Below are 16,047 nucleotides of genomic sequence, written 5' to 3'. Positions count from 1 at the left end.
TTCCTTAATAGTTATTGAAACTCAAAATGCCATCCTTAACATTATATTCCCTTTTATATGTCTTGTATCTCGTTTAGCTCTTTGCTAGTTCTAGTTACTGGGGAGTTTTTCATTTATTATGTTGCTTTATACTTAATTTGAAGAAAAAAATTTGGATTCCATATACTCCTATGGTTTTCTAATAGTAAGGGAAGCATTTCATGTGTTTCTAATTTTAAAACCAGTCCAATAAAATTCACTTCATACAATTCTACTGACACCTGTTGTCCTTAACAGTTTCCTGTAGGGGACAACTGCAATATTCTGTTTACAAACAAAATTTCTCCCCTCATCCCAGGGAGAAATGAGCTTTGTGCTCTATCATGAAGAAACACTGATTTTCTAACAGAGCAATCCTGCAGCTCCAAGAGTGGAGACCTACAAAGTGCAAACTCCCCCGGAGGCAGATCTTAGTACCCTACAGAAGGTCCCGCCTCTCCTTCCGCCCCTACCTCCTACTCCGACCCCTCTGCCTGCTCCACCCCGCGCCCGCCTCCCGCCCCCTGCCGGTCGCCCGGGGCGCGCTCGAGGGAAGGGTCGGGTCCGGGCACGGCGACTGCCAACTAGGTCTGGGCTGAGTGCGCGCGTCCTTCCACCTTGTAGGCGCCGGACTGACCGACCCCAGCGGAGAGGGGTGACAGCCTCTGTGCCTCTCTCCGCCTCCCGTCGTCGCCAGGCGCCCGAGGACCATGTTCTCCGGCCCGCGGAGGTGGGGCGCCCGCGGCGACTACGAGCGGGTCCCCGAGGGGCCTGAGGCGCAGGTAATGCTTATTGGTCCTGCGGGGAGAGGCGGGCGGTCTCCCGGCCACTCTCGATGGGGAAAGGGAGTTGGGGAGGGGAGAGCCTCCTGTTAAGACGCTGAAACGCGAAGTGATGGTTTAGAGCCGTGTTTTAGCCGTAATCACACACGAGACACACACACACACACACACGCGAGGGCAGTCTTGAGAGCGGCAGTCGAGGAGGCTGCTGGAGGAGAGAAAGGCATCTTTGTTTGAAGGGATGAATAACTCCCCCGTAATAAACAGAAACAAGCATTTGAGAAAAGAACGAGTGGACCTGGCATCGCTGAAGGAGTAGAGGTTGGAATTAGAATTCTGCAAGCGGTGGCAGACCCCATTGAAGCCGCAGGAGAGACTCGGGATAAATAATGCTGTGTTAACCGACCGTTTTGGGAGACTGAGGTTGGGGCAACCCAGAAACTGCGGACACTGAACTGTGCCTTACTCTGCCCCCATGATAACACGTGCTTCTTCCACAATAGGAGTCACGTGCTAGGGCAGAAGTACAGGGAAATGAACCCCGTACTTGTGTGTTAGGAGGAATTTCCTTAACAAAAAATTCCACTTGTTTTACTTTTCACCACTATAGGAGACAAGTCTTAGAAATAGCCCCTAAAGTAAGTAGTTCTGTAATTCTAAAGAGGAGGAGGAGGAGGAGAAGGAGGAGGAGGAGGAGGAGGAGGAGGAGAAGGAGAAGGAGGAGGGGGGATATTTCAGATCCAGGTGATCTTGTTCTACTCCTGGTTTTTGTTAGTGACTCCAAGTGTCAAATATATATGACGATACTGTTCTGATTACATATGAAATGAAACTATAAACTTCTTTAAAGGTAAAGCAAATTATATGGAAAGTATTCTTTTAAAAGTTTATAAAACATAAATGTTGAATAAATCACTTAAAAATATGAAAGAGCTCCACCAGGACAATACACCTTTTTTATTTGTTAGGCTTAAAGTGGGAAACGGGTTTAACATCACTAATACAACTACAGACGTGGCAGTAAATCACACACTTGTAGGGAGGGAATTTATAAAACAAATAATTCTCTTACCCCAAATTCCAGTCATTTCTTCCCATAGGATTCCATCAATGTTTATATCTTTGACTATTATTCAATCTGGATAGCTTTGTGGACCAGGAATCCATTTAGGTAAGATTGAAAATACTAGTTTTAATTGCATTTTCTTTTTGTTATTTCTGTGATGTCAAATTGAAAAAAAAAAGTTAAAGGTTTCAAAGCATATTGAAAACCTTTTATGATTAATTACATTCCATTAAAACGACTTGATATTTTTGACATAATAGATCTCAGATAAGAATACTACCTACTTATAAACTAAGAACATGGCTTTGTTTTAATATTTATGTATTTATTTTGAGAGAGAGAGAGAGAGGAGAGGGAGAATCCCAAGCAGGGTCCCTGCTGACAGTGCCAGTGAACAGTGAAATCATGACCTGAGCCAAAAATCGACAGTTGGATGCTTAATTGACTGAGCCACACAGGCACCCCAAGAATATGACTACCTGATAGAGTCTACGGTTGGCATGGTGACCTATGAATAGAATGCTTCTAAATATTTTTCTTGCAGTGATTAGTGGCCATTCATTCATTCCTCCAAAACATGTTTGTTATGAGGTGGTCTCTGGGCTGAAACTGAAAATATAAAGATAAATCAAATATGGTTTTCTGTCTTTCAGAGCAATTAAGTCTAGCAGGAGAGAAGAAACTGTGAGCAAATGATTAGTCAGGAAACAGTGAGGGTAAATTCAGTGAAGACTGAAGCCCTTTAAATCCTTCGTGAAGAATATGTTGAGATTGCTATGGTAACCCAGAACAACAATATAAGCCTTGAAGGCTGGGATGGGAGGAAAGTAATTATCAAAGTAAATCTTTTTTCTTCCTTCCTTCCTTCCTTCCTTCCTTCCTTCCTGCCTTCCTTCCTTCTTTCTTTTCTCTTTCTTTCTTTCTTTCTTTCTTTCTTTCTTTCTTTTCGAAGGCAATAAATCTTAAATAGTATTGAAGTACAAGTGAGAATTAGCTAGAAGTGAAGTAGAAGGATGTGGGCAGGAGGAAGGGTATCTCTAAGCATCAGCAAAAGCCTGTAACAGGTAGAGTTGAGAGTGTGGAATTATGGCTGGGAGATAGAGCGAACTAAGTAGATTAGATCCAATCGCTTAAACTTCTTAGCTGGAGGATCTTCAGGTAAGTTTCTTAAACTCTAGGTCTTCGTTTTGTCTTCTGTAAAATGGGGATGACAAAAATGGTCTCACCACAAAGACATGTTATAGTTAATGAGATAATATACTTTGTACAGAATCTGGCACATAATAATTGATTAAGGAACCAATTCTTTATGATTTCTGGATGTTTTCCCTTCTCCATGAAGCTGTACCTCCACCTCCGCTTAATTTCCTCCACCAATTCCAGAACTCTCCTCCAGTATCTAAAAGAGAGCTCCTGAAGCTAGGGGTTATGAGATATCGTTAAATGTAGCAGTCACACAAACCATATCTTCATTGGCCACATCTGAAGATTGAACCCAAGGAGATTGAAAGCAACACGCTGCATTAATCCTGGACCCTGACTATGCTGTGGTCTCATGGTCTGAATACTTCCTGTTCTTCTATCATAATCCAGAAATAACAGGACCTCTACTTAGTTGAAATTGCCCTTAAGTCAGAAATGTTAAGGTATGTTTATGGAATTCCTGCTATATGCCCAATGGTAGATAAGTACAGTAGATAAGAAAATGGCTTAGAAAACAAAGGCCTGTACTAGGCTTGGGTAGATGAGGAAAATGGGAAAGATTTGGGGTAAATAGATCTGCAGACCAAAAATACTGTCAGAGTGAGGGTAAGTGAGTTAGAAGGACTGAGAAATGCTTAGGAGAGGATAGGAGGAAATCAGAACACTGAAAGATACTTTAAGAATTGTTCTGTCTTAGTTTTCTAAATTTTTTTTTTCAACGTTTATTTATTTTTGGGACAGAGAGGGACAGAGCATGAACGGGGGAGGGGCAGAGAGAGAGGGAGACACAGAATCGGAAACAGGCTCCAGGCTCCGAGCCATCAGCCCAGAGCCTGACGCGGGGCTCGAACTCACGGACCGCGAGATCGTGACCTGGCTAACCAACTGCGCCACCCAGGCGCCCCTGTCTTAGTTATCTATATAGATGTTGCTTTGTGGCAATATATCAATAATGAACTCAGTGACACCTGTGCTATGAATTCAGTAAGTATTTATTAAAAACTCATTCATACATTCTTGGTGCTTGGTAAGGCTTATTACCTTCACCAGATATTTTACCTGTTTACTGTTTATTTTCTGGGAGGTAAATATGCTTGGAATTCACTGTGATAAGTTCAGTGTAAGATGCCTGGCCCACATCTAAGGAGTCTGTTTAACAGAGGACTCAAAGGACCTCATAGGAGATGCTTTCCCATGGACAGTGGGCCTAGACAGAAAGTTAAATCAAATACTGAGTTCTTGGTCTGCTAAAATAACCCTCTCTAGAAGCTTTGTAAGACATGGGTGCTGAAACCAACCACCTTTTTTTTTTTTTTTTTTTTTTTTAATTAGCTCATGATTCTCTGATCAGTTGGAACATGACCTAGTTTGGGTCAGCTTGACTGATCTCTGCTGAACTGTTTTAAGCACTACTGCCAGCTGGAGGGTTGAATGGTGACTGGGTAGTCTACTCATATGTCTGGCAGTTTCCAAGCCAGGATGACAGACAGATGAGCACCTCAGCTCTCTTCTCCGGGGTCTCTCATCCATTAGCAGGCCAGCTTAGGATCAGACACGTGGTACACTCAGGGTTCTGAGCACACCAAGCCTCTTGGGGCTTAGAATTGGAGCTCTCTTTGTGTCACTCCTGATCAAAATAAGAAGCAACACCAGCTCAGATTCAAGGGGTGGAAAACGGAGTCTTACCTCTTGATGGGAAAAGCTGCTAAGAATGTGTAGCCATTTTCAATCTGCCACAGACATACATGTGTCTTGGATGTGAATAAAATCTTTTCATTGGTGGTAAATGATCAAATTGGCAACTCCCTGTGAAAGAAAATGTGACTTCCAGGTTAATTGAAGAATTTTCAGAATGTTTTCCACAATAATATGTGCACTTATTTTCCAAATGATACGTTTGGTAATAGTAGTGATGATGATATCATAGGTCACAGGAGTGAGTGGTTGTTTTGGGCCACAGTGTGATGATGACTGTTTACATTTGTCATTGCATTTACTTTTGCAACAGTAATATCAAGGTAGATAGCAATTGAGTAAATTATATATATATCTTCAATGATTTATAGTATGTCATTTGCTACAACTCAGAGAGCAGATTTGGAATAAATAATGTTCTCACCTCTATACTCAGGACATTTTGCTGTACAGGATAGAATTTTGGCACTCACTCCTTCTAGGATAAAAATTTTTTAAAAACATGGTAAACACTTTATGTATGAAATCAGAACCGGATTAGAGAGGATGTATGATAAAATTGTTAAATATGGGACAGTTTCTAATAATGAGCTTGACTGTGGTGATCAGTTTTACTTTTTAAAATATAGACATTGATGCTGACTCCAAAAATATAAAATGATTACTTTTGAGGCCTTCTTTGTTAAAACTTTCTTTTGGTTGAACTCACCAGATCAACAGGAAGGAATTTATGGAAATGTTATAACTTCCCAAAATAATATGTAATGGTGATAAATAGATAATTGTTTATGTATTTATACATTTATACAAAAATATGTAATTAAACACACAGAAGTAAACCAAATGACTATTAGTCTCTTATTTTTCTATTTTCCAGAAAAAGACAAAGCTATCTTTAATTTAGTGGATAAAATATTTTAAATTTAGCTTATATATATACATATATATATATCTTCACATATATACACAGTCATAGAAATTTGAAGATATATATATACACACACAGAGAGAGAATGAGAAGTAGAAATATCAGAAATGATTTTCCTTTCCTACATGTTTTTTTTGCTGTGAAAACGAGTCATAATGATAATTTTGGGAGAAATCTTAAAATGCTTGTAGTCTATCCACCATTCTAATATCTTAATTTTATTCCTTAAGGATTACGATATGAACATAGCCGCGACTGTTAGTAAATGAAATTATTTCATGTGTACTTTTCCACCTGCTGGCTGACAAAGATATTTCAAATATAAAGTAAAGGCATATTCTTCACAGACTACTTGTTGTATTTTTCTTTCTAGAAATGCAATCCAGAGAAAAGTGCTTCATTCTTCAGTCGGATGACATATTCCTGGTTTAGCAGGTAGGAATTTTACTAATTTGTATGTAACACACTACCCTAAGGAAGATTCCAAGGGAAACGACACCTAAATGTTATTCCTCTAATCTAAGCATGAATATATATTTTTTAATGTTTATTTATTTCTGAGAGAGAGAGAGAGAGAGAGAGAGAGAGCGAGCAGGGGAGGAGCAGAGAAAGAGGGAGACACAGAATCTGAAGCAGGCTCCAGGCTCTGAGCTGTCAGCACAGAGCCCTATGCAGGGCTCGAACTCAAAAACCGCAAGATCATGACCTGTGCTGAAGTCGGACACTCAACTAATTGAGCCACCTAGATGTTCCAGCATGAATATTTTTATAGAATGACTTTGTGAAGATTTTTTCTCATAGAAAACATTTTATTATAGGGGCGCCTGGGTGGCTCAGTCGGTTGAGCGTCCGACTTCGGCTCAGGTCAGGATCTCGCAGTTTGTGAGTTTGAGCCCCGCGTCGGGCTCTGTGCTGACAGCTCAGAGCCTGGAGCCTGCTTCCGATTCTGTGTCTCCCTCTCTCTCTGCCCCTCCCCCGTTCATGCTCTGTCTCTCTCTGTCTCAAAAATAAATAAACGTTAAAAAAATTAAAAAAAAAAAGAAAACATTTTATTATAGAGAAACCACAGATAGTATCATAGAAAGTGGTTCACAGAGAAGATTGCTAATAGTCCTGCAATATGGCTGTCCCTTTATAGGATTTGTATCATATTAGCACTGTGGAGAGGCAGAGAGTTGGATTTTTTTTTATTATCCAGTATATATGTGTATATAATTTCACTTAATTCTCCCCCAAGTCTTATGAGATAGGCATTTACAGATGAGAAAATTGAAAATTGAAACTTAAGGAGGGGAAGTAACTTGTCCATTGATACCCAGGAAGAAGCACACCAACTTGGTGTTAGAAGTCAGATTCTTTGAGTCCATGTTTCATGCTTTTTTTTTTCATTTTGTTATTCTACGCTTTACTAGGAATACTCCCACAAATATTTGAGGTCTATCTATCTATATCACAAGCTCAATTTGAGCTTTTATATACGTATATATATCATATATATGTTATAAAATATTATATGTATTATATATTATAGACATTATATATACATTATATATTATAAAATATAACTATTATATAGTTATAATGTATATAACTATTATATAGTTATATATAACTACTATATATATTACTAATTACTTAATTACTATTACTAATTACTAAAACACATACACAGTCATTTTTATAAGACATATAATGTGATTTATCTCACAGAGTAATTCATCTAGAATTCAAACAAGAGCAGAGCTGACTTTTTCTAATTTGATAAATTCAGAAGCTTTCTTTAGAAATGTATTTTCCCCCATAACAGAAAAGTCATGATCATAGGAAACTAAATTTATTATCTTAACTTTATGCCCCTTGTTCTATAGTTAATAGAAACAAAATTTCCCAATTTGATGTACAAATATGCTGTCATGATTCTCATAGATGAATCCTTAAAGAAACAGAAAAGGTTGATTGTGTGCCAGATACACTGAATTATGCTAACCTTTAAAAATGCAGAGAAAAGTGACCTAGTTCCTATCATCTAGGAATTTGTAGTAGATTTAGAAAGATTAAAAGGTGCTCTTTAAATTACCCAAAAAGGCAAAAGGCAATATAAGCATTATAAAGAAACACAAATTTCAGGAGCGCCATGTAAGCGCATTTGCACAGTTAGGGAATGTTTTGCAAGTAATTCATGCTTTTAACTCAACATTTGACAATGTGTAAGATGAAGCCAAGTGGCATTCCAAATTGAGCAAATACTGTATGCAAACCAGAGGCAAGAGTGAACTGACCCCTCCCCCATTGCAGCCAGTTGATGTGGCAAGAGATCAAACTGAAAGAACATATCATAAAGAGTTTTCTAGGTCATTCCAAAGATAATGAGAAGCCACTGAAGAATTTTAAATAGAGAGTAATGTATTCGTGTTTGCGCTTCAGAAAATCACCTTTGCAGTTGTGTGGATATGGTATGTACCAGATGAAAATGGAGATAGAGGGAATGGTTAGAAGGTTCTTCAATTATCCTGGTAGATTTATGGCTAAAGTTTGAACTATCGTAATGATAAAGAGGATGAAGAGGAAGGGACAGATTCAAAAGCTAATTAGTAATGTTGATTAGATAAGGAAATTGAAGAACTGGGAAGAATGTTAATCATTTTTTGGCTCAGATAACTGTCAGATTCAGGTGTGACAAAAAGCTTTATGTTCAGTTTAGAGAAGCGTCAATTTAAGATGTCTAACTCATTCCCATAAAAAGTATTAAATAGGTGTTTGGATATATAGGCTTTTGATCTATGAATACGGATTTGGGAGTCATTGACTATATGTCAGTAGTGGAAGCCATGAGCATGAATAAGATCATCCAGAAAGAGAGCTTATTGAACGGGATGAACAAATGGAACATTGAGATTCCTCAGTATTTAAATGGTAAAAGGAGTGGTAATCCAACAAGAAAGCTAAGGAAAGACATTCAGAGTGTAAGAGACAAACAAAAGAAAGAGGGTGTTTGAAAGCAAAGGAAACTGTCAAAAAAGGAGGACAATAAGGTGGTCAGTAGTGCCTAATGCTGAAGAGGGGTAAATTAAAAAAAAAAGAATTGAGTATTCTTTATTGAATTTATCATTGTAAAGTTCATTGGTGATTTTTATGAAAGCAGTGTAAATAGAGAACTGGTATACTTGGTGAGCAAATAATTGGGCAGAAGCATATAATTGGGTTGGGTTATAAGAATTCCAAGTTAACACAAATCTATGAATCACTTAAGGAGGATGGCAAAAATTTTACACCAACATACTACGTTAAATTATACATATATACTATAAAAAAAGAAAGGTTAAATAAGAATTATGTAAATGTGGGCTATTTATACTTAATGATTTTTTGTTCATGTTTATTTTCCAAACCTGAGTTATATTTCATTCGTGTCTTGAGAGAAAGAGTGAGGTCTATTCTGGCTTTAAAAGTTTCAGACTGTCAGTTTTAAGTCACAGAAAATATCACAGAATTTAAATAATGCAAATAAAATTAATTTTAAGTAACTGTACTTTTAAAACTTAATTATCAAACTATAAAAACTATATGTATTTGTTTTAAATATTATGAATACCATTTTATGAAGCCTAAAATAGGAAGCTGAAATTAAACTTAATATGCAGGATAAGGCACAACAAACTTTAAAATATGGCACCTCAATATCTGTCACTATCTTAGATCAATCAAACCAATAAGATGTAATTGTTGAATATAACATTTATTTTCTGTTCAAATTTAACATCTTAGACCTAGATAGGAAATATTTTTATAGCATGCTCCTATCTGGAACTGTCATTGGCATGAATCTAATTTGATTTCTTATCTGGTAATTAAACAGTAGCAGCTGAAACATAGCTATTGTTTAAGAGAATGCCTTTTTGAAGACAGTGGCTAATTGTGTTCTCAGATCTGTTCTTTGAGTTACAGAATAAAATCAGAAATTATTTCCTAGGCCAAATTCAAGCTCCCATAATTATATGAATAATTCAATTAAAATGTGCTCAGATGATACAAATAATTAGGGAACTATATGCTTATGAGCCTTAATTCCTAAGGCAGAATTTGTAGAGTGGTTTTGATGATCAAATAATTATGAAGACTTTATTAGCAAATATAATCTGTCATCAGTGTATAATAATCATTGTCATAGAATAATCCCCTTGACATACACGGAAAACTCTAGTTAAAGTTTTTACCGGTCACAATTGAATCACTATTTTAACCAGGGATACACTATTCAGTCTGCCCTACCTTTTCCTCACATATTAATAAAACTTGTACACTGCCTGACTTTGTCCTATCCTACAACTGTTGGACAGACTGACTTTTTGCCTTCTCCTGTGACACAATCACCGCTTTCCAGAAATATTTAAAAAGGTGATTAACAGTAGTGAACTTGATAATTCGATTGTATATCTATACTTTCCACGCTTTCTGGTATTACACATCTACAAAATTTACCTTTCATCTCATCTTCCTGGCCTACTGCTACTGGTTTGCTGCTCTTAACATCAGTTGGATGAGATGTGTACTCACACTTGTTAATGTCAAATATACTCAGAATTCTAAGATAACAATATTGAAAACAGAGTGGAAATATTACACTTAACGGCATTGTCTGCCTATGGTCACGTTAGCACCGGTTTATGTCATATTTAAAAAACTCTGACCAGGCTCTGGAGTTCCTGGTGTTTAACCGCCTGTAAACACGGGAAATTAATACTGCTCTGCCTGCTTCAGAGAGTTGTGAGTATCAAATTCATTGAACTGAATGACCTTTGAAAAGCACTATCAGTGTAAAACATACAAGATGCATGCAGGAACCTTATTACCACTTAGGAATCAAGTCCTTAAGTTTATGGGACCCAGTCCAGGCTACATTCCACTATCGGGAGGGTCAGCTGTTGGTCCTTGTTGCCTCCCTAAGAGCTGCCTCATCATTGGATTTAAAGAAGCACTGCTTCCTCTTTTCCTGGATGCTTATGTGTGGTAGAAAGATAAGCCAGGGTGATGAGCATATTTAAATGTACAGAAGAGAGCAAAAGAGAAGGAAGAAGCACACACCTGGGAAAAGGGAAGTCACGGTGGTTAAACAACTGAGCCATGTGCATCACAATCAATTCAGTGTAAGTGTCACTTTTAGATGCTGCATTATTTGGAGACTCAGCATGAAAGCCAGGGGTCACTTATCCCTGTGCTCCAAAACCGCTGAGTTTTGCATGGTTCTAACTCAAAATGCTGAGGCAGTAAATGTTATTAAAATGCTTTTGTGAAAATCAATGCAATCTTATTTTGAAAATGAATATTTATTTTGTGGAATGGAAGAGAAAGGCTTAATATGACTTAAAAGTAGTTTATTGCTTAATATGGTTTTGAAACTGCAGTGCAGGAAAATGTCCAGCATATTTGAGCCAACAGAAACGTGATTACAGAAGGTCCTTTCTTATTACATTTAAACCTTTTTGTTAAATATGAACTGTAATATGATATTATATAGTGTAATAAAAGTAAAAATGAATCCTGTGGAGACTCTGGTTACCACAGAGTTTAAATCCATCTCAGGGTCAATCAATAATAGAGATTGTTCAGTAATAATGACAATGAAGCAGTCCCAATGTGGGATAGTGTAACACCATGTTATGGTTTCTTGGACTAATAAGGTACTTTATAATGGAAAGAACAGAAACTATTGAGTCAGAAGGCCTGAGTTTAAATGTGGGTTTAATTTCTTACTGAACAAGTCATGTCACCAAGCTCATAAACTGAGTATATCTGAACCTAGGAACATGTTTTGCCTCAAGCAACACAATAGCCAGATAATTATAGCTTAAACAAATAGGTATTTATTTTTTTATGTTACTGAGAAGAACGCTGGGAATAAGCTGATGAACTACCTCAGAAATGTTACAAGGGCCGAGAGTTTTTCTTTCTACTTCCCATCCTTATTATTTGGCTTTTCACCCATGGTGAAGAAGATGGCTTCTCTATATCAGAGCATTATGCCTTCAGTGCAGGCAGGAAGGAAGAAGGGGGAGGGAAAAGGAGGCAAGACATTTTCTCCTCTCGAAGTGTGAGCCTTCTTTTGGAAAAGAAAGTTCTCCTCAGCAGACTGAGTTGTATTGTTAATGCCAAGCAAAATGTTGTCAGATTACCAGGACTGCTTTAGACTGATCATAAATTATGACTCTGGCTGAGATAAGGACTTATCCTGAGTTCAAGAGATTTTCACCTGAATAAGTATCAAGATTCCTGGTAGTAGGAAGATGATGGGGCAGAAGGATGGCTGTGAGGTAAGTATAATTTATTGTCTGCCACAACATCTGTGGTGTAACTAGATCATGCATCCTAGTTTGCCTGGGACAGTTCTAATTTAGACCTGTTGTTCTTGCATAATTTATTCACAGTCTCCCTTGGGGCAAGTTCATTGAATGGGGGAGAGTGGAAGTGCTGAGACTAGCAGTCATTTGTCACACTTCTTAAGGCATGGGCTCAGAAATGACACTGTCACTTTGGCTCATAGTCTATTGGTCAAAATAGGTCATATGGCCAAGGCTGATGTTTATGGGGCACAAACAGGTACTCCACATCTAGTTGGACAATTTGTAAAGTCAAATGGCAAAGGGTATATATATAATGTCCCGGTGGAATAGGAGAAGTTGCAGATGCAGAGGTTGGATCCATTTCTCCTCTTATTCAAGACTAAAAAGCAGTTAGTTTGGGGTTTTGGAGTGAATACACCTTACTGTGAATGTTAACTATTTAAATTTCAGTAAGGTAGGTAAGTAGTAGGTAACTCCAATATGAAATGAGTAAATTTAGTGTTTCACTAAATAAATGGATGTCCCAATAATTCTAAAAGCTACAAATGATTATTACACATTGTTCAACTGCAGGATAAGTTGTATGACTTTCCAAAATACAGTCTAATCATTCCATCCTGATTAAAAAAATAATTTATAAATCAAAGAATAAAATAAATGCATGAAAAATTATTTTTAAGTTGATTATTAGTTTTGCTGAATTGTTTACCTTACTCTTTCATTTTTAGAATAATTCTTTTAGGATATAAGAAACCTTTGGAAAGAGAAGATCTTTTTGAATTAAATGAAAGTGATTCTTCCTATATTGTGTGTCCCATCTTTGAAAAACAATGGAGGAAGGAAGTTTTAAGGAATCAAGAGAGGCAAGAAATAAAGGTAATTAATTCTTTTTTTTAATGTTTTTGTTTACTTTTGAGACAGAGAGAGACAGAGCATGAGTGGGTTAGGGACAGAGAGAGAGGGAGACACAGAATTGGAAGCAGGCTCCAGGCTCTGAGCTGTCAGCACAGAGCCTGACGTGGGGCTCGAACTCATGGACTGTGAGATCATGACCTGAGCTGAAGTTGGACGCTCAACCGACTGAGCCACCCAGGCGCCCCAACGTAATTAATTCTTAAATCTTAAGTACCTAATTACTACCTAAAACTAGAAAAGCTTCTTCCAAATGTGAGATATTATTATTAATTTAGAAAGTTCCTAAAATATGTGAAATGACAAGCCATTTTCATAAGTACAATTGATTTTTATTGCAACTAATTTATGTCATAAAATTATTCAGCATCTCCTCCCTTTAATATCAAGAACAATGTGTTGATATGTTATCTTTGGCTTTTCACCAGTATCTTTTGCTCAACTATCATGGCAAAGATGGTTTCTATATCTCATGGCCTCATATCTATTGGTCCAAGTAAGTAATATGGCAACCATGGCCAAAGTTTATGGTGCAGGGGCAGGTACTCCATATCTTGTATCACATATGCACACATATCTCCTCTTTAGAATTCCCAAAAAGAAAATATAATTTGAAGATAAAATTCTATTTATATTAATTATTTTAATGAAAGTTTCAACATTCACAAAAGTAATAAAATACAACTATTTCTCTTGTACATTTATACCCCATGATATAAGTAATATCAGGCATTCTGGAGACATACTTTACCAATGATACAGGTCATATTTTCAAGTTTAACTGAATTTATCCCTTTCTTATTACTTTATTATTTTTGTTTTATTTATTTATTTATTTATTTATTTATTTATTTATATTTTTTGAGAGGGAGAGAAAGAGAGAGAGCATGAGTGGGGGTGCAGGGGCAGAAGGAGAGGGAAAGAGAATCTTAAGCAGGCTCCATGTGGAGCCCCATGCAGTGTTCAATCTCATGACTGTGAAACCACGACTTGAGTTGAAATCAGTAGTCGAACACTTACTGGGTGACTGAGCCATCCAGGTGCCCCTATTTTATTATCTTTGGGTTACATTACTAATTTTATGGTTGGTTTATATATATATTTCATTTTTACTTGTATTTGCTCTGTCCAATTTTCTCATGGTTTCTTATTTTCTTTCATTATGTAGGCATCCTTTCATAAAGAGGCACGTGCCAGGAAACCATCTCTGCTCTATGCATTGTGGAACACCTTTAAGTTTGTCCTGATTCAAGTTGCTTTATTCAAAGTGTTTGCTGATATTTTGTCCTTCACTAGCCCACTCATAATGAAGTAAGTTGTAGTCTTTTCTTTTTTTTTTTTTTACTCTCTCTACAGTTAAATGATAAGCAAATGATAAGCAAGTGTTTCACTCTAAGAGTTGTACTAAAAAAGAGTAGGAAAAGACCTTATTGCAAATTTTACTTAGGATATGGACATTCTGTTAGCTTTGCCATTCACACAAATGTGAATGATGATAATATAGTCAATATTTACTGAAGCCAACTGTGTACTACACACTGTTCTAAATTCTTTATATTAATTATCTTATTCAATCTTTACAACCATCCTATGAGATAGGAAGTATTATTACAATCAGTATCATGATGCAGAAACAGAGAGGTTTAAGTAATTTGCCTAACTTCACAGAGCTAGAAAATGCCAGAGTTATGACTAAAATCTAGGAACTCTGTTTTAGATGTATATTCAGAAAATGAAATGATATATATGAAGGAAAAACAAATTTTTTTATTGACCTATAATAATATTTTTGTATTGAATACATTTCCAGGTTGTTGGAATTTTTAAGAACTATTCAATTCATGAAAACAGAATTAATCCTTAGTTACTTGACTCTTAGATAATGTCCAGGCTTGTATTTTGTCCGGTATTTATTGAGTACTTACTACACGCTACTGTGCTTGATTGACCCTAGGGGTAGACAAAAGTCAAAAAGTCCCTGCTCTGATGACACTCAGAGGGGTGAGACAAATAGTAAACAAATGAATAAATATAAGTGATATTAAGAAATAATCAGTGTTAAGGACAAAGTATTCAACAAGGAGAGGTAGGAAATGCCTCTCTAGGGAGATCGAAGTGCTATGTTAATTTAAAGAAGTTAGGGAAGATACTAGTGATAAGGTGACATTTGAACAAAGTCCTGAAGGAAGTTAGAGAGGAAGCCAAGACCATATCTATTGCAAATAGGAAGAACAAGAAGGACAAGAGCCTTGAGGCAGGTGCATGCTTGGTGTCTTTGAGGACTCATGGGAGATAAGTGAGGCTAGAACAAAGAATTGGAGAAGAAATCAGAAGTAAGAAAGGTCTGGGAATGAACAAGATTTTAAAGGAACTTATGGAATATGATGGGGGAAATAGGCTTTTATTCTGTGTTAAGAGGGAAAACGTTGGAAATTTTGAGCAGGAATTGATATGATTAGACCTAAGTTTTATAGGGATCACTCTGCTGCTATGCAGAAAATAATATAAAAAGGAGGAAAAGTAAAAGTATCACCAGTTGAAATACTGAGATAATCCAGGCAAAAGTCAGTGGTGGCTTCAGCTAGGTTGTAGCAACGTAGGTGATAAGAAGTAGTTAGATTCTGGCTCTATTTTAAAGGTAGAGTCAACATCATATACTGATGGATTGAATGTAAGTTGAGAGAGGGGAGGAATCAAGGATGCCTTCAGAGTTTTTGGTTGAAGTCACAAGGTAAATGAGACACCATTTACTGAGATATAGAAGGCTCAGGAAAGAGTAGAGTAGGGTGTGGGGTTTCCTTTTGGACTTGCTAAATTTGAAATACATATTAGCCATTTTGCAGGAAAGAATGAACTGACTGACTGCTGTCCTTTGGAAAGCCTGACTGCTATTCTTTGGAAGGTCTGCTTAGAGGGGTGACTTTTGGTAGGCAACTGGAACTTGCATTTCAGGAGGGTTCCTGCTACCATAACTGTTAACAGTGGCTCAGTACGTCCAAACTGCTTAACAATCAATACGATTCATGCTGAATACCTGCTTTCCTTCTGGGAGTCTGGAATTTTGGCATATGTTAGGAAAAGGGTGCCCTGGATACTGACTCTCTA

General features: G+C 37.1%; 1 protein-coding gene across 2 annotated transcripts in view; it reads left to right on the top strand.

Annotated features, from left to right (window-relative positions):
* Positions 1–523: 523 nt before the first annotated feature.
* LOC106974549 (multidrug resistance-associated protein 1-like) overlaps positions 524–16,047 on the top strand; it is an 87,149-nt gene continuing 71,625 nt past the window's right edge. Inside the window, exons 1-4 of one of the 2 annotated variants that reach the window (XM_015071802.3) lie at positions 524–800; positions 6,066–6,127; positions 12,759–12,906; positions 14,111–14,253. In XM_015071802.3, coding sequence (XP_014927288.1) covers positions 729–800; positions 6,066–6,127; positions 12,759–12,906; positions 14,111–14,253 — 425 coding nt within the window. In that variant the 5' untranslated portion in view covers positions 524–728. Of the gene's footprint in view, positions 801–6,065; positions 6,128–11,857; positions 12,001–12,758; positions 12,907–14,110; positions 14,254–16,047 lie in introns of those variants that run through there. The other variant, XM_015071804.3, reaches the window with a different exon arrangement.

The sequence above is a fragment of the Acinonyx jubatus genome, chromosome C2, assembly GCF_027475565.1.
Source record: "Acinonyx jubatus isolate Ajub_Pintada_27869175 chromosome C2, VMU_Ajub_asm_v1.0, whole genome shotgun sequence".
Taxonomy (NCBI): domain Eukaryota; kingdom Metazoa; phylum Chordata; class Mammalia; order Carnivora; family Felidae; genus Acinonyx; species Acinonyx jubatus.
The sequence above is the reverse complement of the archived record's forward strand: the minus strand, read 5'-3'. Positions and strand labels throughout refer to the sequence as shown.